The following is a 26,171-nucleotide window of genomic DNA, read 5'->3' on the forward strand; positions in this document are numbered from 1 at the left end:
TCAGGGTGGTGTGTGCTGGACCCACAAAGAAAAGGTAAGACAGGAGCCATCTTGCTATTCTTGGGAACAGTAGTTTACCCAAGAAAATGAGTTCAACATTAAGAGAAGTACAGGGGACTTCTCAGTGGCACTGCACAAAAGGTCCTGTGTGCCACAATGCAAACAGCAGATGCCTGTGGAGTTTACCAGACTCCATTAAACAGTAAGAAACACAAGAATCCTAGTCGGAAAAAAACACATGAGAGAGTGAGAAAAGTCCCACTCACTCAGGAGTAAACCTTAAAAAGCCCAGAGTCCATCAAAAGAGCTGGGGGTCTCTAAGGTTAAAGGTAATTGGCACTGAAATGAAGTATGCTACCAAACTTGTGAGCTTTGGACAGGGACCTTGTTAAAGGTGCATGACCTGAATGCCATTCCCCTGCTTATACCCCATTCCTACCTTCAGCCCCTCCATCGCTCCCTCCCTCCCTTTCCCATATATACCAGATGTTTACCTTGAAAACAGGTTTTTGACACTGAACCGGTTTTTGCTGCCAGGGATCAACCTGCATTACTGTGTATGTGGTAGTTTCTGTGTGGTGGTTTCTGTAAATGAGAACACTCTTGGAACTCTACAAATGTTTTTGTAAACCCTTCAAAGCAATTTGGCTTTTTTCTTGTACAGATTTCAAAGGAGTCTGAAGATTTCATTGTAGAGCAGTACAAGCGCTTACGTCAGAGAGATGGCTCTGGAGTCACGAAATCTGCCTGGAGGATCACTGTTAGACAGCTGGAGAGTATGATCCGGCTATCTGAAGGCATGGCCAGAATGCATTGCTGTGATGAGGTAAGAGATGGACTTTTTTTGGACTGCGCAGGGCAGTGGATTTTAAGGGGCATCACCATCCTAGTATATCTAGTTTTTAAATATTTGTTTTGATAGTCTGCATATGGCAGTAGTGTCCAGTGCAAATTAAAACTGCTGCAGAGAATGCTTGTCACATTAATCTGAAGACCAGACAACTAAGATTTTCTGCTAAAATAGCCCCGTTAAGCACTTGTTGCAGACATCGGTAGGTCAGTTACATGATTTTCATAATATCCCCCCTTTCCAGATCCTAACGGTCATACTGTTCAAGGCATGTTTTGCAGCAGAGAATAGTGGTATACCCAATGCAGGTTTTCAGAGAAATTGTCTCCGCATATATGCCATGGCAAGCACTACTATTGGGAAACTTACTATTAAGCCAGCAACATTTTTCTTGGGTATACCACAAGAACCCCTACTAATAAACTTTCCTTACCCTTTGATTTTATATTGCTACCGATCCCTCCCAAACATCAGCGACTAAATATAGTGTCTTTTAGTAGTCCGAAATGGTTAAAAAAATGTATGCTTTAATGCTTCTATTTGGCATTCATGTACAGCATGTTTTCATTTCTATGCTAAATCTACATCACCTGTGAGACCCCCAGAGCCCTTTTTGTACTGCCTAAATAGAGCGGCCCCATTATGTTCCTTGGGTGCAAATGGAAAAAACAGTCTCCTCCAGGCCCTCCCCAACTCACCGTGACAGCAGGGAAATGGATGTAAGCCTTTGAGAAACACACCACAGGGGTGCCCCTAGCCATAGGGGATATTAAGAGCTTGTTAGTAGCCGCAGTGGCAGATCAGGCGGAGACAGTGTGGGTTAAAGCTGGATACCCAGGAGTGACACTGAGGAACTATGCCCATGATGGGGTGTCATTCAATAAGATTAGAGCAAAAGTATGGGATGCACTGCGGCAGACGTTCCCAGACACCCCTGATTTACAATCCATAATTCAATGCACAATGGAGGACGAGGAAGACTGTGCAGTACATTCTTAGGGTTCAAGAGATGTGGAGAGCAGAAACGGGCAGTGCCTGGGATCTATCCACGTCCTTGTTTTACTTCATTATAAAAAGAGGACTGCCTAAAGAGGTACAGCATGTGCTCGATACAATTGCTGAGGTGGAGGCGAAGGGATGGCCTGAGAGTCAAAGCGTCATAGTGCACCTTGTAGGAGGATCAAAGAGCGCGAGAAAGAAACTATACAGAGGAGGCAGGCAGAGGAAGCAAAACTAGTTCAAAATAAACTCGTGATGGTGGTGACGGTAGTGCCGCCCCTTAACAGATGGGAGAGGAAGGGTGTGACTCTGTCGCACCACAAGCAAGGATGGCACGGTATGGGCAGAAAATGGACAAAGACAGTGAGGAGGAAACAAACACTTTTCGGGGCCCTAGTGGCAAGGAGGGCCGCAACGAGGAGGGTCCCAAGGGCAGAGGAGGGGATTCAGTTGGCAGTGGGCAAGGGGTGGCGGGCCAGGGCAGTACTGGTCGTGTGGGAGGTGGGGACACTATTCAAGGGAATGCCGCAGCAGCCTGGGAGGGAATTACAATCAACAACCCTATAGGCACCCCCCACCCATGTAGCCCACAGGGGGCCTGTTCAGGGAACATCCTTAATCCCGTATGAAATACATCCGGCATATATATGCAGTTGCCTTCCCAAATCCCCAGCCCTTACCACCCACCACATAAGCAACAGGCCGCACCAACCCCAACCAACAAGCCGCGCAAAGCAGGCACCCATTTGCTACGGCGCCCAATGGAGCAGCAGCCCCATACCAGGGAGCCACAGTGGTAGTGGGGGAAACCCCCTTATCGTTCCTGGGGACAGTCACCTACCCCGACTATGACAGCTCACGCAGAGCACTTGTGTATCCAATACTGTCAATGACCTTCCATCAGAAAAGGAACCACTGATGGGGGCAGAGATGGGAAATAAGTAACTCATCTTTATGGTGGACTCATGAACGGAGAGGTCGTGCATTAGTGAAGGAAACTTCCTGCCATCCGGAAAGGCTCTCGGCACGCAGGGATTCTCTGGGGCTGTGGTTCCATACACAAAGGATTTAGACATCCAGGTGGGAGGGAAGGTTGTACGAGCACCCCATCTCTACTTGTGAGTTCCCTCGTAAACTTGCTGGGTAGGGATCTGCTTAGCAAACTCAACATGACCATATTGTTCAGACAGGGATTGTCTGTGCCACCCCATGGCATGTGCTCCCGAGTGATGCTGGTAATGCATGTTGTGGCCAGTGAGATGGTAGTGAGGGGCATCCCTGTCAACCCAGACATGTTTGTCTATGGTATCAGAGTACTCGCCCCAGCTGTCCCCCCAGATTACCAGGAAAGAATAGAGAGTACCTGCCGATTTTCATTTTCCGACCTGTGGCACTCCCTAAAGTGGTTGCTGGCACCATCTTGTCATTAGATCTTGAAGGCTGGTTTGTGTCTGTGTTAGGACAGTTTTTCTGAAGTCCAACTAAGGGCTTAGTAAAACCATTCAACTGAGGCAGTAAGGGTGTGCCCCCTGAGTTCAGGGTAGCGTAGACAGAGCAGCCAGGCTCATTTTAGGAGGGATAGAGGGCTGTAGAATCAGTACAAATGAAATTGTAAAACAAATGGTCCAAAGAAACACTATGTATAGTAAAAATAAATGGTTTATTTAAATACAAGAAGGCCCAGATAGGGAGAAATATGTACTATCACACATTATATGTAATCCCAATTATAAAAACGCAACACTATGCTTGAAGGTTCAGACCAAAGCATAAACCGTCTTTGGAACACCTAACAGTAGTTCTAGGGAAGTCTAACCTTTTCATACACATTCAGCATAGGTCACACCTATTCTTGGGGAGTAGAAACCAATGGTTACTTTCAGATTACCCTTGAGCAGACGTCTTCAAACTGTGGGGCGCGACCGCCTCCTGGGGGGGTGCCAGAGCCCAGCAAGGAATGTAAAAAAAAAACTATTTTTTTTTTTTTTTTTTTTTGATTGGAGGAAATGGAAGGGGGCAGCTCACATGGTCAGACTGGACCATAAAACGGTCTTGGGCACCAATGAAAACATGGCCAGCTGTTGCAAATGGATATTCAGTCCTCAGTCACAGACTGTTTGAATAGTACCCATGGGGTTGTTTTTTATTCAAATGTAAACAGATTGTGATATTTAAAGAATATTTATTCAGCATCAATGGTCAAAACTACTAGCTGCAACTCCTCAAACTGGCCCACATTGGCCAAGCATTTTGCATTTTTGCTACAGTCATCGCTGGTTACCAGTCATTTGGTCGAAAACCAAATGGTCGAATGACCATTTGATCCAAGTAAAATGGTCAGTCGAATTTTTTTTTTATGGGGTGGGGTTCCCCCATCCCCCCTTTTTCTTTATTAACAATATTTTTTAAGCAACCAAAACTTAAAAAAAATATATAAATAAAAAAAACATTCAACCTTTTTATTTTCGACCATTTTGATTCGATCAAATGGTCATTCGACCATTTATTTTCGACCATTTGACCGGACATTGTCATCGCTCTATTGCCCTATAGGCCAATCCAAGCCTGCCGACTCATCCATAATGGGTAAGGGGGCGTCCACCCACTGGCCACCTCACCCATTATGAAGGAGCTGAGGAGCCAGCCCAGTGAAACACGGAGCACTCCCTCAGCTGCTTTATCCAGCTGAGGGAGTGCTCCTGGGCTGGCTGAACTGTCAAAGGGAAACACTGTTTGCCTTTGATAGTTCATTTCCCCAGCCGCACATGATCACTGAGCCATGCAACGTTGGGGCTGTTTTGCTTTGCCAGCCTTGCATAGCTCATTGGAAATGCTGGCTGGGGCACTGCATGAATGTATGTGCGAGGGGGTGCTCCTGCGCCTGCTCGCGCATACGGGCAGAGCAACCTGGAGCGGGGCATTTTAGCAACCATGCGCAGGCCCCTGCAGAAGGTAAGGTTATGGCGATTTATTTAAATGTGTATGGATGTGTGTATGTTTGTGTTATGGGACACTGGTGGGAGCAGGATGGGCGGCAGCACTGGGAAAGTGGTGAGAGTGGGGTGGGGAGAGCTCAGGGTCTGTACTGGGAGTAGGGTGCAGTGACGGCACGCAAAAGTTCATAGCGATTTCTACATACTGTCCATCCGGCACTTTTTAGGGGGGCCCGGCCTGCCCAAACTTGGCTCAGGGGGGGCCCGAGCCAAAAAAGTTTGAAGAACACTGCCCTAGAGCGATTCAAGGGTAGTAGACCCTACCAGTTGTACAGTGACGCTCAGTAACCAATCACGTAATCAGTCAACTGGATAGCATACACTTTGTGAATAGTGGAACACTTATTTTAGGTACAGTAAAAACTTATAACTACTTTTGTGATAACAGTTATACTAGGTAAGTAAAACCTAAGGATGTAATATTCAGTTGCAGGTGCTTTGGAGATCAGTAAAACACAGATTGAGAAAAGCAGTAACTCTTGTAACTTATTTTTTGGATGGCACACAGCTAACTCAAGGTAAGTAAAACCCATTTCTGATGTTTGTTAATCTGCTTAGAATCACATGTTGTGCATAGGTCCGACATCCAGTGGTCACTGCGGAGTATTGCATTTTGTTTTTCGTAGTCGAAAAGGGACGTCGACAAGGCGTGTCTGAAATACTATCCCTATAGTGACGTGCGTTGTACCCACAATCCCTCACGCGTCGAGGTCCCTCAGATTGTTTTTTTCCGCCCAGCTACTGGTCGCCTTTACGCGGAGCTCCTCGAGAGACATTGCAGATTTCATCTCCTCGACCTTTGGTCGTTTCCTATTTAATATATAACACATCGATCCCTCCCTCGACGCAGTTGTGAAGCTGTCTCCGCCGAGCAAGATCTTCGACGGAGGGGACGAGCGGAGGAGATCCTTCGGCGTTGCCAAACACGTGGCTTGGCCTCGCAGGCCAAATACAGTAGGGAGAGTGGGGTCGTGGGACATCTCTGGTTCTTTTCTGAGAATGCCTTTCCTTTTCCCCTTCCTTTCCCTTGGGGTCGTTATCACGATTTATTGCCTCGGCTATGGAGAGGACACCCTTTAGGTTTTGCCCGCTTTGCAAGGGCAAGTTTACTTGGAAGGACAAGCATTCACGGTGTAACCGCTGCTTGCCCCTCGATCACAAAGAGGAGGGTTGTACGGCTTGTCGGCTTCTTAAGCCAAAGACTCTAAAAGACCGTAGGGTCAAGAGGTGGGCGGCCTACGCTATGTCGAAGGCCGATTCTTCACCCGCCGCTGCTACCACCGACAATGACGAGGTACGTGATAACACGACCTCCGCTACGGAAGTCGTAGACCCCTCTAAAGAGTGCTTGCGCTCTTCGTCGTCTGTCCCCGGCCCCGACAGGCTCGGCTCACGCCCTGCTTATGGGGATGAACACCCCGGCGACACTGACGCACACGATACCACACATGCACACAACCCATGGCTCTTCGTCGAAGAAAGCATCAGCGCCCAAGGAGACGCAGGTTCCACCGGCGGCCTCCTCAGACCGTTCAGGTTCGAAGCCCCTCTCGCAGCCGCGACCAGCGACTGGGCTTTCGGCAAATAAGGGCGCCGCCCCCAAACCATCGGCCGGCGCGCACCAGCAGAGAGCGCACGCCACCGTAGAACGATAGACACCCGTAACGTCGAAACCACAGCCCTCCGCTGACAAATGAGTCGCAGAGAGCTTGGCGAGGATCGTTGTAGCCGACGCCCAGAAGCGTACGCCGAAAGACACGTCGAGCGCTACGCAAAGGTCGAAAGACACGCCGAAAAAGCCCGAAGAAAGACAGGGACTACCCCCTTCAGTCAGGGGGACCCCCCAGCACACCGGAAGGCTTTTCGGAAGGCGACGGGACACTTTCCTCAACGTTATGGGAGAGGTCGAGCCGTTTTCAGCTAGATGACACTAATTTTCCCCCGCTAGACCGCTCAGGGGTACCCCATGAAACCATGGAAAGGCTCCATCTCTGCAAGGAGAGAATGGAGAGGTTTATGAAGACCCAGAACCCTCCTACTCCTAAGAGAACAAGAGAAGGGCCTCAGGAGGACCCCATGGCCAAATATCCGAGACTATTCAATCCCCAGCAGGACACAGCCTCAGATTTCCATAATGTGTATGACCTCACTGGTGAGGAACAATACTTGGAGGAGGATGAATTTGTGGACGATGAAGAGGGACAGAACCAGGAGGAAGGTCTGGAAGACAGCCCAGACATGGTAGGAGAAGGCTTCGGAGAAAATCCTTCTCATCCCTGGCAATCCCCATCAGTATATTCGGACACTGATGTCCTGAACCTAAATCCTCCTGACAATTCACCTGTTAGAAACACGTCTCCCAAAGACGATCAGCCCACATTCATGCCCTGTTGCGCAGAGCAGCAGCACATTTCGAACTGGACACTGGGTAGATCTCTCCTGAAATAGACTTTGTGGAAAGAGTAATTAAGGAGAAACCCCCGGTCAGCCAGACCATTCCCCTCCTCGCTTCAGTGAAGAGAAGAATCATCCCTTCGCTATCCACACCCGCACTAATCAGAGGAGTTAATCCAAGAATTGAAAAACTTTTCACTCCTTCACCCTCAGACCCGCTGTACATCAGGGGACATTCCATTCCGGATTCCCTTGTAGTAACTAATACAAGGAAGAGGGCAGGGGTGCCGTTGTCCACCAGCGAGGCACCACCTGACAAGGAGGGCAAGAGGTTATATGCCCTTGCAAAGAGAGTCACATCCTCGGCTGCCTTTTCGGCAAGAATTGCGAACAACAATTCTTTGCTAGCTAGCTACACGGACGCGCAGTTGGCCAAACTGCGCAAAGACGCTGAAGAAGCGCCGGAACCACTACGTACACGCCTGCTATCAACTATTGGCGAAGGAACCCAGGTCAACCAGAGTATTGTAAAGAACTCTCTGGATGCTGCAGAGACAGCGGGATGTTCCCTGGTTCAGGGAATACTCCTAAAATACCATGTATGGCTGCGCAACTCAGGGTTCAAACCGGAGACACAGGCGTCTTTAATAAATAAACCTGTTGAAGACTCAAACCTCTTCGGGAAAGCGGTGGATGAGGCTCTGGAGATGGCTAAAAAAGAGTTTGATACTATCAAAACTCTTGACCAGATCTCTAAGCCCACTACCAGACGCGGCTATGGCAACAAACGCTTTTTTCGTGGCCAACGCCAACAGCAGAATCAGCAGCAACAGTACCCTGCCACCAATTACCAGACCAATAGTGGGCAGTACAGCCAAAGAGGCCAGCGCCGTGGCAAAGGGAGAGGTCGGGGGTCCACCCCCAGAGGCTCCCAAGCCCCCAACAACACCAAGTGACGCGAAGATTTGTGTCCCCTCCCATGCAACACCGGTCGGGTGCCGGATAACATCCTTTCTTCCAGCATGGGAGGGAATAACGTCAGACCGCTGGGTACTTTCCACCGTAGCCCACGGATACTGCATCGAATTCAACAGTTCCCCAACATACAGACCCTTGAGGGGACGACGCATGACACCGGAACACCTTGCCATCCTTCTCCAAGAAGTACAACAGCTGCTGGAAAAAGGAGCCATAGAGGTCGTGCCTCTATCTCAGGTAACGGAAGGTATTTATTCAGTGTACTTCCTTGTACCCAAAAAGGATCTAACCATGCGCCCTGTATTAGATCTGCGCCCAGCGAACAGGTTTATCAAACCCCAGAAGTTTCGTATGGTGACCTTACAGGAAGTGATCCCACTGCTATCACAGGGAGATGACATGAAAGATGCATACTTTCATATTTTAATGTTGCCAGCGCACAGAAGATACCTCAGGTTCATGATAGAGGGCAAACACTATCAGTTCAGAGTGCTACCCTTCGGCATAGCATCGGCACCAAGGGTATTCACGAAGGTACTGGCAGTGGCAGCGGCCCACCTGCGCAGGTTGTCCATCCCAGTTTACCCTTACCTCGACGACTGGCTCATAACAGGGGATTCTTACGAAACATGCTTCTCCAATACCCAAAAGACTGTAGACCTTTTGTTCCAGTTGGGCTTCTCCATCAACGAAAAGAAGTCCAGCCTAGACCCCAGCCAAATCAAACAATTCCTACGGGCTCTAATTCAAACAAAGGACGTCCTCGTCTTCCCCTCCAACGAGAGGGTCCAAAACATGCTGTTTCAGATCCCTCAATATGTGACCGGTCGAGAGGTGACGGTACGCAAAGCAATGCGCTTGCTAGGCATGATGGCGTTGTGTATTTATTTGGTACCTCACGCGCGCCTGCGCATGCGCCCTATGCAAGAGTGGCTCAACAGCCAGTGGTGTCAGGCCAGCGGACTATGGGACGATCTAGTGGTGGTCTTGCAGGCCTTGGTTCTCTCGCTACGGTGGTGGACAAAGGAAAACCTGGAAAGAGGGAAACCCTTTGCCACACCCGCGGTGGAAGCCACTCTGACCACAGACTCATCCCTCACAGGATGGGGGGGGCTCACCTATCCCATCAGACTGCTCACGGAGTGTGGACTCCGAACGTAGCATCCAAACACATAAATCTACTGGAGCTACTAGCTGTGTTCAAGGCGCTAAAAGCCTTCCAGGAACACCTACGAGGCAAGACTGTGTTGGTCCTTACAGACAGCACCACATCCATGTACTACATCAACAAGCAGGGGGGCACCAACTCTCCAGGACTGTCCAAACTGGCCCAAAATATATGGAAGTGGGCTCTCAAACAAAACATGTTCCTACTGTCACATGTACCAGGGGAACTCAATCTGCTGGCAGACAAACTCAGCAGAGATTTCCCCCTGCCCGTAGAGTACGAATGGCGACTGCACGAAGACATCGTCTTCGACGTCTTCACACAATGGGGATTCCCAGACATAGACCTGTTCGCAACCCTGGAGAACTCACAATGCCAAAGTTACGCCTCCAGGTACCCCCAGAACCAATCCAAGGGGAACGGTCTGTCGATGCAATGGTCAGGGAAATTTGTTTACGCTTTTCCCCCGACTCCCCTTCTCAACAAGGTGGTGCACAAGATGCACCAGGAACAAGTGACCATGATACTGGTGGCCCCAATGTGGGCCCGACAGCCATGGTTCGCTCACTTGATGGAGATGTCTCTATCTCCCCCAGTGAAACTCCCCTGCCCTTACAACATGCTGTCACAAGACAAGGGCAGGACTCTGCATCCATGCCCCCAGAACATGAACTTAGCAGCTTGGCTCCTGAGATCATAGAATTCGGACATCTACAGCTCCGTACAGCTACAGCTCCCGCACACTCGCCACTGCTATTCTTGCAAGTGGAAGAGATTTGTCATCTGGTGCAGAGGAAAAAGCATCAACCCGATTGACTGCTCTCCCACACATATTGTTCTATACCTGACCCACTTATTGGATTCAGGTCTAGTGTTCAATTCCATTAAAGTCCACCTAGCGGCACTTTCTGCATACACCACTTCCCAACTCAAAGTGTCGTGGTGGAAGATCCCTGTTATAAAGGCCTTCATGGAGGGAGTAAAGAGAATACACCCCCCCGATAGCTGACCCAGCTCCCGGATGGGACCTTAACGTGGTACTTACTCATGGGCTCACCATTCGAACCCATGTACAAAGCATCTCTTAAACACCTCACTCTTAAGACTGCTTTTCTAATAGCTATCACCTCCATCAGGAGAGTAAGTGAACTACAGGCTCTTTCTGTTCTAGACCCCTTTGTTACAGTTCACAGAGATAAGGTGGTTCTACGCACGCACCCAAGGTTTGCTCCGAAATTCATCTCGAAATTCCACCTAAACCAGTCTACAGAACTGCCAACGTTCTTTCAAAATCCTTCCAACTTGGGAGAAAAAACTCTGCACACACTAGATGTGCGCAGAGCAGTCATGTTCTACATGGAAAGAACCAGACCACTGAGGAAGACTAATCAGTTCTTCGTCTCGGTGGCAGCAGGAAGAGAAGGGGATGCAGTTTCAAAGTCCACTATTTCTAGATGGATTGTTCAATGCATCACTCTCTGCTATACTCTTGCTAAGAGAGAACTGCCCTTTAAGCCAAGAGCACACTCTACTCGAGGCACGGGGGCGTCCATAGCATTCATTGCAAATGTTCCCCTTGAGTCCATCTGCAAAGCGGCTACCTGGAGTTCTGTGCACACCTTTACAAAACACTACTGTCTAGATGCACACTCGAGATCTGACTCCCAGGTGGGACAGGCAGTATTAAGACATCTTTTCTCTGTTCCTTCTCATAACCCATCGCCAACTCCGGGTACTGCTCGCTAGTCTACGCACAGCATGTGATTCTAAGCAGATTAACAAACATCAGAAGACAATGCATTACTTAACATAAAAGCATTTCTGATGGTTATATCTGCTTAGATTCACATGTGCCCACCCTTCCTGCCCGCTCGGATGGAAGGAACATAGACTTCCTTTTATATCTCTCTTTTCTGTACTCACTCACGTCTAGAAGGCTCCCTCAGGGCAGAAAAATACAGAGGGACCTCGACGCGTGAGGGATTGTGGGTACAACGCACGTCACTATAGGGATAGTATTTCAGACACGCCTTGTCAACGTCCCTTTTCGACTACGAAAAACAAAATGCAATACTCCGCAGTGACCACTGGATGTCGGACCTATGCACAGCATGTGAATCTAAGCAGATACAACCATCAGAAATGCTTTTACGGTAAGTAATGCATTGTCATACTTTTTTAAGGAGCTATAAGCAACTTGGGGCAGGTATACACATAAGACTTTTTGTGTCTGTCTAAAATAGCGCAGGAAAAGCAAAACCCAGTGTTAACTTTAATGAATGACTGTAAAACCTAATGCAGACTTATTCTGGATAGGCTAACAGCAAGTCGGGGGAAGCAAGACCGAATTGAGGGGACACTCATACAATTATATTAATGGGAATAATATGGTGAAACCCACATTACTTTTGAGAAGAGTCGCAACCAAATCACAGGTGAGTAATATAACCTCACATCTACTGTCTTTTAGAATGGCAAAACGGTTTCTAAGGAAAGTAAGATGTTAAACTTACTTTTGAGAATAAGGTAAGTAAAACCTTTTTGTAACTTCGCTCACCAACTCTGTTACAAGTAAGTAACTTTTGAACACTTATTCTCTTTTTTAGGCAAATGTGTCTCTTATTCTTGGTGCATGAGTGTTCTCGGTGGCAGAAGTGGGGGGGTCTCTAGGGTCTAGTGTCCAACAGAGTTCCTCAGGAAGACTGGGCAAACAGGTGAGTATTTTACTTCTAGAGTTAGAGGAGGGTCCAAAGGCTTCACAGAAAACGCCCTAGGAGGATTCCAGCAATGGAACTGCGTGAACTGGACGAGAGGCCTCCCAATCACAGAAAACACCCCACCAACTACACAGGAATCACAAGAGACCTAAGGTAAGTACATACTCAAGCCAACACAGTACCTCAGCATTGAAGAAGATTTAGCAGCAGGACGACTTCAGGATCTGCAGCCAAAAACCCAGCTGTGGATTCCTTGTCGTGGTGACTGAAAACAGGACCTTGGCAGGGACTTTGCAGCAGGGCTTAACAGAGAAGGTTCTAGGCAAGGTTTGCCTTGTGGCTGGATGCGGCTCTGTGGATTTGGCGCCTTTTAAAGTAGCACAGAAGAAGACTGAATATTGCAGTCGGATTCTCGTCGTTACAAAGGTCCAGCACTGTGGTGGGGGGACTTTTTCGGGCTTGATGTCTCTGGAGATACACCAGGATGCCCACAAAGTTCCTGTGGAATTCAGAAGACTGTGCACTGCACAAAGGCTCAAGGTCCCAGGATATTGTGGTATTGCAGCCCTGCAAGGTCGCAGCACGGTGTGGGATGGCTCAAAATGCAGGTGGTCTTGGGTCTAGTGGGTCTCACCAGGCTCCTGGTCATGGTCGTTGTTTTCGGAGTCCCCCAGTCGATTGGAAGTAAGGGCTACAGCTCAGGTTACACAGTAGGCTCTCCGGTCGCTGGAAATCGTCTCAGCCGATTTTCCTTCATGCTCTGTGGTCGACTTGTCTACAGCTTCCAGATTCAGAGTATTTAACAGGAACTACAGCACAACCGCTACATTCTCTCCCTGCATTTTACAACAAGGGGCTGTCTGGTTGTCCAGAATTTGGCCCCATTCAGGCAAGGAGGAAGACAAAGCCCTGTGGAGTTTTGGACTCCTCCCTCGATTCCTGCCTTCACAGACGGAGCCTGGGCAGGGGAGGTCCAGGGGACTCCCGTCGAAGATAAAAATCACACAAAGGAATTTACCGCTAAGGATGTCAGGGGAAGGTCCAAGGAACACGGGGGAAAAAACAAGACTGGGGCCATTTTTTGTAAAATGAACACGCTTAGGTGCCTTTACTGCAGCTGTGAACACAGCCCGAGGTAAAGGTGCGCCGAATTAGTAAAAGGTATCACTGCTGCCAACCATTGAAGGTGAGCTTGTACCTGTGTTAGGGAGAACGGTCATTTTAGTGTTTAATTGCTCCCTCCTTGGAGACCCCAGCTCTTTTGCTGAACTTTGTGAATTTTATATTTTAACCTTGGAGTGAGTGCCCTTTTTTCTCTCACCCAGGCGCTTAGATCCGATTTGGATTCTGTAATCTTTGTTTTTGTATTGTGACAAACGGCACCTTCAGTAGTGGTTTGGATTTCTCAAAGGTTTAAATGCCTTCTCTTGGGTACACTACTGTTTCCAAGAGCACTAAAGTGAAATTGACTTTACGTAGACCCAGCGTGCACTAACTTCCATAGAGTGCTGGAGGGGTTACTTGGTATCCCCTTAGTCTACTTTCTTATGTAACTATTTTGTTACCCTTTCTACAATTAATTGCTGGTAGCATTGGTTTACTTTCCTACCATTGTGTGTTTTTACTGCAGACTGAATCCTCAGTTGCAGTATTGCACCCATGGGTGTCTATTTTGTCAAAATGGCCCGGTCTTTTTTCGACATTTCTTGTAAAGGTTCTTGAGATTTACTCTGTGCGCCAAACCATGTTTGTTCCCTTTGTTCATTTTGTCATTGGCGGGGTTCACTGGTGAAGCCCGCCTCTGGCTCCATTGTGTCTGGCAAGGGAGGTAGCAAGGGAGGTTCCCAAAACTCTCTGTGGTTAGTCTCCTTAGTTACAGGAATACATCAAAAGGTGATTGGCTGGCTGTTGGAGGAAAGCCACCCTGCTGTGTGAGTGACAGGCTGCAAATGAATGGGAGAAACGTGCATAAAAGGCAAGGTCTTTTGCTTGGAAGGCAGAGTCGACCACTGGACGAAGGAAACCGAAGAAGAACTTGGAAGAGAAGCTTGCTGCAACTCCTGGACCTTTGGTTTGCCTGGTGAAGGTTCTGCAGTGCTGAAGCTCTGAATTCGCCTCAACTAGAGAAACCCTGCAAGGACGACTTCTCTCCTTGGGTTGGTGGGACCTATCAACCCCAACACTAACTCGACTGCAACCCCTCTCTGCTGGCTGTACTTCCATTGCTGCTGTAGGAACAGATTGCCAGGGGACAGGAACGCCAGAATAGAGTGCACCGTTTTTGAGTTTGACCCAAGCTCCAGGAAGATCCTCTGGACTCCCTCGAATGCAGGACTAACCAAACCCGACCCACCGCAACAGAGTGCTGGACCACAGAAGCGAAGAAAGTCCAAGTTATCCGAGAACTGCAGTGGTGCTATTTGCGAGTAGCTTAAACCGCAAAGTGCCGCTGATCTGAACTTTGTCCATTGCTGCTGCCGACCTTCGAAACGTAGTGCAGGAGTCCCCAGACATCCTCGCTCTTGTCCCCACGTCTGAGGCCCAGGAACAACAGGATCTGCCATACTACAACAAGAACAGAAGCCAACTGGAACCTTTTTCTTCAGACCAAAGGTACTGTAAACTAAGAGGTGCTTCATGTTGTATAGCTTGCTTGCTCTCAGTTGAGACTTGTATTTGCTACCTTTGCAGAGTTGCTTTTGCAGCTTTGTCCTTCACAAGCCTCCCAGCTTGAACAAAAACTCCCTAACATTGCAAGACTTTTTATTTACCTTCAAGAAGAACTTCAGCTCCCCTAGACTTTGCTCCATTGACTTTGGCTGTCCTGCCTCCCTGAAGACTCTTCTTACCCTCTGACTTTGTGTTTAATCTGTCCCTCCAAAAAGTCATACATTCTTTACTTGTATCACTGGGAAAGGGTTAATCTACATTGCTTGGGGGTTCAAAAGTGCTTACCTGTTTGAGAAACTTGTTAAACATTGTTTACTTCCCTAACCTTTTCCTTTTGACACCAAACTCAGTATTGCTGTAAATGTACCAGTGATATATCAGTGTCCACAGTGTCTTGGTTATTGAAGTCACCTCAGGGTGTAGGAAGTGTCTGTGCCTTCCCAAAAGGGGTATCTAATGATTTATTGAAACTGAGTGTGTATTTTGAAATATTTGTTACATATTTCCACCCTTCTAAAGATGGTTTATTTGAAAACGGACTGTTTAATAAATATTTTACCAAGAAATCTTGAGTATAGGTGTTATTTGAATACATGTCGCTGTGAATCTCTGTTAACCCTACAGCTCACATTGACCCCTCTTGAGATTAGCCTGGCTGCTCAGTCATACTACAACTTGTGTAGTACAGGTCTATACCAAAGTTTGTTTTAACTATTGCCAAGAGGACAAGGCTGGTGTAGTCTCCCGCAGGGTTACTACATACAATCTTGCCTAACACCCTGTAACAGAATTGTTACAGTTTTAGTGTGAAAGGGGATACTTTGTATCTCCCCAGCACTCCACATAAGGTGGGGTGTGCTGGTTTCACAAAACAAAATGTAAAAGGGATCCAAAGATCCTTTCTACCCTTGGGAACTGTAGTTCTCTCAAGGTCAGGCAGAGAAAGTTAAAAGGGGAGTCCCTGGGGCAACCCAGCAACAGGCACTTCTTGCCAAAAAGTTGTTAGAGGTTAACTTTAAGAAGACACTATGGAGAGTCTAAACGGACACCTATACAAAGAGTAAGATTCTGAGTGTTGAAAAAGGTTCCCACTCAGAGGTGTAAGCAAAAATATCCCACCAGTAAAGCAAAAAGTTCTGGGGTTGACACGGGTCAAGAAGATTTACCATTTCGATGAAAATCTTACCCAACAGTGTGCTAAAAGGATTGTAGTACTAGGAACTGACCCCCACGGGTGCCAATGGCGGACTGTGTTGGGTAATAATGTACCCCTACAATAAGTGACAGATTACCTTTTTGAGGATGCAAACTATGATGTTATGTTAAAGATACTTATACAGCGCACAGTCACCAACGGAATTGGTCCCCAGGCGCTCTGGCGGATCTGTAAACAAGGAGGGCGGGAAGGGTTAGTCAGGGGGAGCGTGAGTAGGACAGTGGGAGAGGTGGTGTGCTGTTGGCAGTTTCAGCTCGGTATACACCGCGTGCTGGGCTTTGATGCAAGTATCAGATCGGGCGAGACCTTGTGTGCTCTCTGATGGAGAACTAATCCTTGAAATGTGTATACCTTGTGACATAATGGTGCAATACAGGAAAGTACAATGCCCCTTCTTGGCTGTTGTAAATGGACCTCCTCCATTCGACCAGTGATTTGCAATATGTCCCTACACATTTGTGGACCAAGAACCCGCACGATGTAGATATGTTAAGAGGTAACACCTGTAAAGATGGCTCTCAAACCAGGAGCCATACTCCACGGGTTAAACAATATCCCCTGTCCAGAGAGGCAAAAGAAGGAATTCAAGAAACACTTCAGGCAGTGCTTAAAGTGGGCCGGGCCCCCGGCAGTCTCCAAAAAGTGGGACTGAGCCGGGGCCCTGCCGAGGCCCCCGTCCTACCACAACATTGGCGGGATGATGCGCCTGCAATGAAGTCAGGCAAGCTGACAGAAGTGGCAGCCAGCCACAGCGACGCTGTGACTGGCTGCCACTTCCGTCAGTCATAGTAACTGCATCTGGTGACCCCTCGCTCGAGAGGTCACCAGAGGCAGTTACTGTCCCTTTGTTTCCCCAGGTCGCCGAGGCGTCTTTAACCCTCGGCGAACCTGGGGATTCCTCGACATATTTCGAGGTTTATAAAAGATGACTTTGAAAGTACACATTTCAAGCCATCTTTTATAAAGCTTTGCCGACGGACAATTTTGTCCGTAGTCAAAGCTTTATAAAAGATGGCTTGAATTGTGTACTTTCAAAGCCAGCTTTTATAAACCTGAAATGTTTAAAAAAAGATGGCCTGAAAACTAGGCAAACCGTAGGGTATGCACACAAATATATATAAATGTTATATATTTGTGTGAGTACCTTACTATGGTTTGTGTACTTTGCAAGCCATCTTTTATAAACCTAGAAATATGTTACATATTTACTCTAAGTGCTGTAGTTAGGGCAACATATGTTACATATTTCTATGTTTAGAAAAGATGGCTTGCATAGTACACAAACCATAGTAAGGTACGCACACAAATATATAACACTTATATATATTTCTGCGTATACCCTACGATTTGCGTACTTTTTAGGCCACGCCCCTCCCACAAGCCACGCCCCAAATGAGGGCCCCCCCTCGATTTCTTACCCCACTTAAAGCCCTGACTTCAGGCCCTGTTAGAGCAAGGGATTATAGTGCCCTGCACCTCACCATGCAATGCAGATATATACTCGATTAAAAAGGCAACTGGGGGCAGTTGGAGGATGATCCAGGGTTTAAGACCCCTTAACAACATTGTACAGGATTCCACTTGATCCTAACCCGGCATCCATCTTGTGTAGCATTCCCAAGGAGGCTACCCACTTCACGGTGGTTTCCTTGAACAATGCGTTTTTCTCCGTGGCCGTCCATCCGGACTCACAGTACCTTACAGCATTCACCCTCTAAGGAAAGCGCTATGAACACCGTCGCTTGCCCCAGGGGTACTGTGAAAGCCCCAGTATTTTCAACAGGATATTGCATGAAGATATAGGGAACATTCAGGTGCCTAGCACGATCATTCATTACGTAGAGGAGGACCTGCTGGTCTGCATCAACAGTGAACAGGTGTGTCACAGGGATTCCATTGCACTATTGCAGTTGTTAGCAAAGAAATGGTACAAATTGGACAAGAAAAAGCTCCAGTACTATTTACTGAAGTGCTCTACTTAGGGCAACTCCTCTCCAAGGACGGCAAGGGTTATAATTCCACACAAAGCAGTCACAGTATGTGCCTTTCCCAAAACACTCACAGTGAAAGACGTGCAAAAAGTCGAAGAGTATGCAATTACTTTAGAGCATGGAACCTAGATTATGCAGCATATACCAGACCGGTCCTACAGGGCCTTAAAGAGGTGCAGAAAGAGGGCAACACAATTCATTGGACAAAATAAATGATGAACAGTTTTAACAATCTAAAAGAAGTGACTTGAACAGCTCCTGTCCTTGCCACCCCCGATTACACACAGGAATTCTACATTTGCTCCCACTCAAACGGGGCACACTATGACAGCAGTACTAATGCAAAAAGGTTCAATGGGCCACAAACCCCTAGCGTACTACAGCGGCACGCTAGATTCTGTCATGCAGGGACAGTTCGCTTGCGAAGAAGCCCTCGTTGCCGCAGCCTTTGCCATTGAAAAAAGTTCCATAATTGTCATGGGATGCTCAGTAACACTATACGTCGAGCACTCACTCTCTGCTATATTAGGCTGATCCAAGTCCACACTCGCCACACAAAGAGCATCAGCATATGAAATTCTGTCTAGCCCCCATATCCATGTAGTGCGGTGCAGAGCAGTAAATCCTGCTACGTTTCTTACCAAGCCTTGCCAGCTGAAGACATACAACAGCATGATTGCTTATAATGTGCAGGTGATGGTGATGATATCCCCAAAGCTAAATACAGCAGCTTGGAGGAAGGAGTGCTTTTCGTTGATTGGGTCTGCATCCATTGACCAGGACACGGGGAAAACGCGGTGGCAGTGGTGCGCCTAGAAGAGGGGAATACGAAACATTGGTCATGAAAAGATTACCCAGGCATTATGCCGCACAAGCAGAAGAACTTGTCACACTCTTGGAAACCCTGCGGACCTCAAAAGGGTGCTACGTTACCATCTACTCACTCTGCTTATGTCACCACCACGGTGCATGCAGGTCTGTTGCGCTGGAGAAGGAGAGGGTTCAGAAGAGCAGAAGGCTCGCCGGTACAACACTCAGCCTTACTCAACGCATTGATTTCGGCTCTCGCAGAGCCCTCTGTGATGGCGGTCGTTAAATCCTTAGCGCACACCCACAACACCGACGAAATATTGTGAAATGCTGCTGCAAAATGGCCACTCTTCAGCACGTGCTCTGTCAGATGGAAGAGGGGGGACTTCCTGTCGTCGCTGGATTTAGAGGATGCACACTTCCACATCCCCATTCACAAAGGACACCAAGTTCCTGCGTTTCGTGGTTCAAGGGAAGCACTACCAATTCAAAGCCCTTCCCTTCGGATTGAAGTCGGCGCCAAGGGTCTTCACCAAATGCCTGGCGCCTGTGGCAGCGCAGCTGCGAGTGCGTGGGGTTCAAGTCTACCCTTATCTGTACTGGCTCATCCAGGCCAGCTCGAAGGAGATTGCTGTCAACCACACGGCATAAACCGTGCGCCTCCTGGCGGATCTGGGGTTCTCGGTGAACTATGCAAAGTCCTGCTGGATTCCATCGCAGGACGCGCCGTTTCTGGGATCCCGACTCAACCGTGTCGTGCCTGGCGTCTCCATCGGAGGAGCCTGGCGTCTCCATCGGAGGAGAGAACGGCCATCTTGGGCAAGGTACAACGGCTGTTGGCCCTGAAGATGGCGAGGGTGAGGTCAATCAAGTCTCTGCTTGGCATGATGTCGTCATGCATTTACCTCATTCGGCTGTGCAGGTTGCGGATGTGTCCCCTACAGGAGTGCCTCGACGCCCGTTGGATTCAATTGTCGGGAAGCTTCAAGGACAAGAACTCTCAACGAGAGTTTCTGTCGAGCGATAAGTGGTGGAGGGGGGGGGGGGTCATACAAATCTGGCCGTAGGCGCGAATTTCCAGACCCCATGGCACCAGTAGAAGGTCACAACAGACGCCTCCCTGGAAGGATGGGGAGCTCGCACCGGAAGTCTTCATGCAAGAGTCCGGTGGCTACCTGAGAAAACGTTGTACATCAGCGTGCTGGAGCTGCTGACAGTGTTTTGGGCCCTCGAGTCGTTCCTTCCGTCCTTCAAGGGCAAGGTGATGCGGGTCTTCACGGACAATACCACCACAATGTTTTACATCAAGAAGCAGGGGGCACCAGATCCCCGACACTCTCCAGGGAAGCGTAGGACCTATGGCACTGGGCCTTCACACACGGGAATGTTCCTCATCCTGTTTCATCTGGCAGGAGTGAAGAACACAGTCGCCCGACTCGCTCAGCAGGGAACTGCGCTCTTGCCACGAGTAGGAAATTCGGCAGGACCAAGTGGATCACCTGTTCAGCAGATGGGGCAATCCCCAGATCGATCTATTTGCGACAGCGACGAACACCAAGTGTCGGAGGTTCGCCAGCAGGGGAGTATGGGGGACGCATTCTCATTCCCCCGGGACGGCCTGTTAATGTATGCTTTCCCTCCATTGCCGTTGATTCTTTGGCTAGTCAATCAACTCTGACGGTCCCGGTGCAGGATGATCCTCGTCGCACCGGCGTGACCGAGGCAGATCTGGTACCCGGACCTTCTCGACATGTCAGTGTCCCCTCCAGTCAAGCTTCCGTTGGTCGGAGATCTTTTAGCCAGAGAAGGAGGCGCAGTTCTGCATCACGACCTGGGTAGGTATAGAGACTTTGCTCTTCTCATGACGTTTGTTCTGTTGCCCACCGTGTTTGTGCGGGTGCATTCCGCAGTCATGACTTTCCAATGGTTGGGAGACATGGAGTGATCCATTTGGTTTACTCCTTCTCGTGTTTGTCTTTCACGTCCTGTTCTGTTTTGTGGGATATTGCGGTTCTTAGGAGTACGTTAGTTTAGAAGTTAGTTTGCCGTTTGGTCGCAAGGGTGGTAGCCCACGTGCAACACCTTGCAGAGTTGGTTTTGTCACGGTTCTTGGCTTCCTTGTGTTTGGGATTACCGGTATAACGGTTTAGCTTGATGTGTGGGGTGGTTATTGGATAGAGACGGGAAGGTTGTTGGGTGAAGAGGAACTGGGGAGTCCTTCACCTACTGCTAGATTTCTTGAACGGAGTCCCAGGCTTGATGGGAGTCCCAGGCTTGATGGGAGTCCCAGGCTTATTTGTAAGGGTGTCGGAGTACAGCAGTTAATGAAAACACACCTAGAATCGAGTTGCCTGGGTAGTGGGAGAAGGGCTTGAGTTTCAAAGTACAGCAGTTAATGAAAACAAACCTAGTTTCAGGTTTTCTGAAAGATGTTTAACGTGCAACTATGGATGTATTGGAGCGGTATGCTATGTGTAGTAGAGAACTGGTGTTAGCGGTGAGAAAATCAATAGGTTATAGGCTAATGTGAATTGTGGGGTTGTTTAATGAGGAACAGTGATGACTTGTCTACCTTGTCTTTTTTTTATGCTGACACCTGCAGACACGGGCTGGAGCTGCTTCTTCGGGAGCAGCCCTTTGCCTTGCAGCCCTTTGCCTTGCAGCCCTTTGCCTTGCAGCCCTTTGCCTTGCAGCCCTTTGCCTTGCAGCCCTTTGCTGAGGGCTGCTTGGGCAGAGGCTACCCTGAGTGAGTGTCTTTTGAGTGGCTAGGAGGCCAATCAGAAGTGAAGGGCGGGAAGAGAACAGTGGCCACAACAAGGAAGCAACCTTGTGAGGTAATCCGTAGCGCTCTAAGCCCCCAAAACCATTGTGCAATTCAAAATTCAATTTGCTGAGCCCAGAACGGCAAACGGCACTTACCAGGTGCTCAGGGGTCCTGCACTTCTCCCTCTTTCCCCTCTCTCATCACATCCAGTCACCATGATTTAATGATTTGCCCATTCCCCCCGCACTTCTTGTTACTGCACCTGCACGATCCGAATGTCACAGGACCTAGTAGGACCGTCCCCCTTGTGGCGTCTGGAAACAATTTTTGCTGTATAGGCGCCATACAAATGTTCAATAAATAAATTGGATTAATTAAATGGAGCTAGCTCAGAGATCCCAGGAGGGTGTTTCGGGTCGTGTATGGGTGGGAATGACCATTGGGCTTAGGGTGGCCATGGGAAGTCAATATGTGGTCCTCGCGTCGTCCATGCTAGCTGTGATCCAAAGCATTTGTTTCAACTTGTAAGTGCCGCTTTAGCGCCACTTAGTAGCCAAAACTAAAGCTGCTGGACCACGATTACAAGAAAATGGTGGTTGCCAGCCCAAAATGTTACATGCTCAGCAAAATAAATAGAAAAATGTGAGTGTTGGCAGCCACTTTAACAGCTTTTACGTGCAGTAGAAAACTGGCATTATATGTCTCGTATGGTTTCCTTTCAAGGTTCAGCCAAAGCATGTAAAAGAAGCTTTTCGATTACTGAACAAATCTGTCATAAGAGTGGAGACTCCTGATGTCAACTTGGACCAGGATGAGGATGAGGTACCAGAGCCGGAGGGCCATGATGCGATAAGCGGTAAGCGTATTACTTTCAGCTCTTAGTGACACACGTACTTAGTACCTTTTTTGTATGTATGAGTCATGCCTGATTTGCCGCCTTTTGCACAGGTCATGCTGGAATTCCCAACGGTATTAATGGGCATGTTAATGGGATTAACGGTCATGCGGAAGAGGAGCCTAGGGATGCAGCCCCCAAGCCCTCCCTGAGGCTGGGATTTGCTGAATACAAAAGGATCTCCAATCTGCTTGTTCAGCACCTTCGAAAGATGGAAGGTAAGCCTTCCATAAAGTCTGGCTACCACTGCATACTGTCTTCAACCTGCAAGCCGTTTACATGTATGGCAGAGGATATGGTGAAGATTTGCCCCATGCTAATTACTTAATTTAAAATGCTTAGCCGCCAGCCCCTACTTCAAAGCTATGTTGCATTCCTACTGGGCTTGTGGTAGACAAGCACACAAGATTTTTAATGTATGCCCCCTATTAAACCAACCCAACTTCTCCATAAGTTTAAACTTGGCTTTTTAGCATAACATTTACCAGCAGACTGGAATTATTTTAATGTAAACAAACCTGTTGCTGTTGGAGTAATTAAAGTTTTTTTTCTTCCACAGACGAGGAGGACGATTCTTTGAAAAGGACTGATCTTGTTAATTGGTATTTGAAGGAAATAGAATCGGAAATTGAATCTGAAGAGGAGCTGATCAACAAAAAACAAGTCATAGAGAAAGTGATCCACCGGCTTGTGCACTATGTAGGTTTATGCTCCTTGGTTTAAACATGTTGTACATGTGTTCATTTACGCTGATATTTACCCTCTGCTGTAATATGATTGCACTTTAAATAGAGGTGGGGGCTCAAAGTCCTAAAGGCTAGGGATGGAAATTGGGGTTTGTTGGGAGGAGCGAAAAGCAGCTCCTGGGTATCTGGCATCACCACCCAGTAAGCAGGGGCTACAGAAAGCTAGTACATACCACAAATCTGACTTTCACATGCAAGGAAACCTATTCTCTCCATTTAAATGACACGGTGTGTTCTAGGTGTGTCCTGATATCCCTTTGGACACATTCCCAAAGACAGTTTATATAGCACTAGATGGCCTGGGGAGACAAAGGGCAAGCTGTTAGTGTCAAGCTGACCAGACTCGTTCAGGATACAAGCAGGTGGTACATTGCTCCCAGCTCCTGGCAATTTGGAACACTGCAAACATTGGACAGAAATATATCTTGGCACTGGAAGATATGGCTTGTAGTAGGCTAGTTCTAGGTTTGTCTCCATTGTAGCTTTCCTGATAGGCTAACAGCTTGCATTGACTGCTGGGATTATCCCCTGGGTTTACAGCAGGTAGCAAGTTGGACTGGTGTTTCCTAAAAACACAGCTTTATTTGTATGGTACATTAATAGTTGCCTTTGTAGTGGAAAGTGTGTGCACAAGGGCAATCTTAACCATTTATTAAAGTGCAGATACGGCTGATAACTTTAGTCCTAACCAAAATGAGCTTTTTTTTTTTAAAAAAAATTGATCTTCGTTTGAATAGTCTGCATAAAGTTTCGGCCCTTTTCCTTTTTGAAGGCATGCAAGACATTAATCTCAAGATTGAAATATTGACTACATGGAATGGTGGTATATGACGAGTAGATGGCGAGGCTCCATCAGTGGAACAAATCTACTTCTGCTCCCTCCTCACAGGCACATCCATCATGGTTACTTGACGTTTTATGAATGTGCCAGCATCTGGTTGGGGTAGCCAGTATTCAAGACTTGTTTGGATCAGTCTTTCATTTCTCCAACCTAAGCATACCAGATCTTGCTGCATTATAAAGTACAACTCGCATGTAATTCCATTCCAATATTGTAAATGTGAACATACGAGGTGCATACAGACTAAATGGCCTGCAGGTTGTCTGCCTTTTTGGGAAACCGTAATAAACCATTGTGACAGATTTGAGCCTTAAAATATTTCTTTGAAATAAGCTTTTTTTTTTTGTTGTCGTTTTTTTCAGGATCACATTCTAATTGAACTTACTCAGAGTGGATTGAAAGGGACTACAGAAGAGGTGGAAATTGTAACTGAGGTTGACCCGTACCTGGTAGTGAACCCCAACTACGTGCTGGACGACTAGTTGTTTCATATTGAAATGGCCCAACACGTTTTGCAGCGTAAGGGGGTCACGATTTGGACACTGCAACGAGATGCATCTGTATATATGCCGGGCCGTTCAAACGATGGCTTTTAAAAGAGGCTAACGCTTCTACTTTTAATGTAGTTCATTTTGTTTTTAAAGACTGCAATTTCGGAATCTTCTTGTCAACAATTACCATTTCAGACGTCGTCCCTGTGGCTTGTTCAGCTGTGAGCTTTATACAGTTGAACTTTCTTGACCAAAACCTTTTTTTTTTTCTAACGCTGTTACTTTTGTGCTGTTAAGGGTTTTAAAAAAAAATACTAGAGACTATTTTATTTTTCACAGATCTGGAGTTGTGTGCTTCTTGTACAGTCAAATCTTTTCAGCATGGAATATGTTAACATTTGGATCATACTGTATCTGTTACTTTAGGAAATAAAGCATTTCCACAAAATCTAGAAATATTACTATATTAACTTTTAATAATTTCTGCAACATTTTTTTTTAAATCCTGGTGTGCATGTCTTCATCCACAATACGGTCTTAGCACTTGGACCTTACTGCGCAGTATTTAGTGTTTCAGGGTTGTGGGGGGTAATCGGGGGGATTTTGCTTCAAATGCTTTTTATTTTTTAAACGTGTTTTTATATGCATGTGTCTTAGCTTGCATATACTTCATGCAGTCACCCTGGTATTGGAAAAAGGTCATGCTTTTTAAACTGTTTCCATTTTTGCCAGTGCTCCATGTTAGCACAGTTTTTCTGAAGTCCAACTAAGGGCTTAGTGTTAGGCAAGATTGTATGCAGTACCCATTGGGTGCACTACAACAACCCTGACCGCCTGGCAGTAGTAACCCACCCGTTGGTACAAGTCTGTACTACAGAGGTTGGTAGTGTGGACGAGTAGCCAGGCTTCTCGAGATGGATCAATGTGAGGCTGTAAGGGAGTTACGCAAAGGTTCACAGTGACAAGTATCCAAGCAAACACGCACAGGGTTTCTTGATAAAACAATTATTAATGTGTTAACCAGTCAGTTAATGTAAGCCTTCAGAAGGGAGCACTGTAAACCACCACACAAATATACTTCAAAATTACACAATCTTAGTTCAGAATCATTAAATACCCATTTGGGATGACATACAGCAGGGACCTACACCCACAGGTGACTTCAATTGCTAGGGTGCTGTTGACATTAATGTATTACTGTTGACATTCAGAATTAGTTAAGAGCAAGTAGAAGGGAAAAGATTAGAGCAAACAAGTTATCACAAATATTTCTTAAGTGGGCAAATACTTTCAGATCCCCCAATAGTCATTCATTTAAAGCAGGCTAAGCCAAAGTCAATAGGCAAGAGTCTAGATAGGCTGAAGCACTTCTTTGAAGGTGAGTAGAAAAGTCTTTGCACAATGTTTTAGAAGTCTTTGAAGAAAAAGATGAATCCATGTAGGGCCACAAGCTGTTAGGCTTGTGAGTAGTAGAAGATGCAAGCAACTCTACAGCAACAGGTAAGTTATCTTAGACTGTGTACAGTACCTTAAGATGCAGCAGATGACTGCTGTTCCTGTGCAGCGGGACAAGAGGGAGGATGTCGGGGGACTCCTGCACTGGGACGGTCAAAACTCGGCAAAATTCACTTTCAGTGGCTGTTCAGTG

At 47.3% G+C, this 26,171-nt stretch overlaps 1 protein-coding gene across 1 annotated transcript in view; it reads left to right on the top strand.

Annotated features, from left to right (window-relative positions):
* Positions 1-24,979, top strand: part of MCM6 (minichromosome maintenance complex component 6) — a 75,787-nt gene extending 50,808 nt beyond the window's left edge. The window contains exons 13-17 of the mRNA XM_069616539.1: positions 665-826; positions 22,274-22,406; positions 22,499-22,663; positions 23,005-23,144; positions 24,395-24,979. Coding sequence (XP_069472640.1) covers positions 665-826; positions 22,274-22,406; positions 22,499-22,663; positions 23,005-23,144; positions 24,395-24,514 — 720 coding nt within the window. The 3' untranslated portion in view covers positions 24,515-24,979. The remainder of the gene's footprint in view (positions 1-664; positions 827-22,273; positions 22,407-22,498; positions 22,664-23,004; positions 23,145-24,394) is intronic.
* The last annotated feature ends 1,192 nt before the right edge of the window (positions 24,980-26,171 follow it).

The sequence above is a fragment of the Ambystoma mexicanum genome, chromosome 9 (genome assembly GCF_040938575.1).
Source record: "Ambystoma mexicanum isolate Mex_15411 chromosome 9, UKY_AmexF1_1, whole genome shotgun sequence".
NCBI lineage: Eukaryota > Metazoa > Chordata > Amphibia > Caudata > Ambystomatidae > Ambystoma > Ambystoma mexicanum.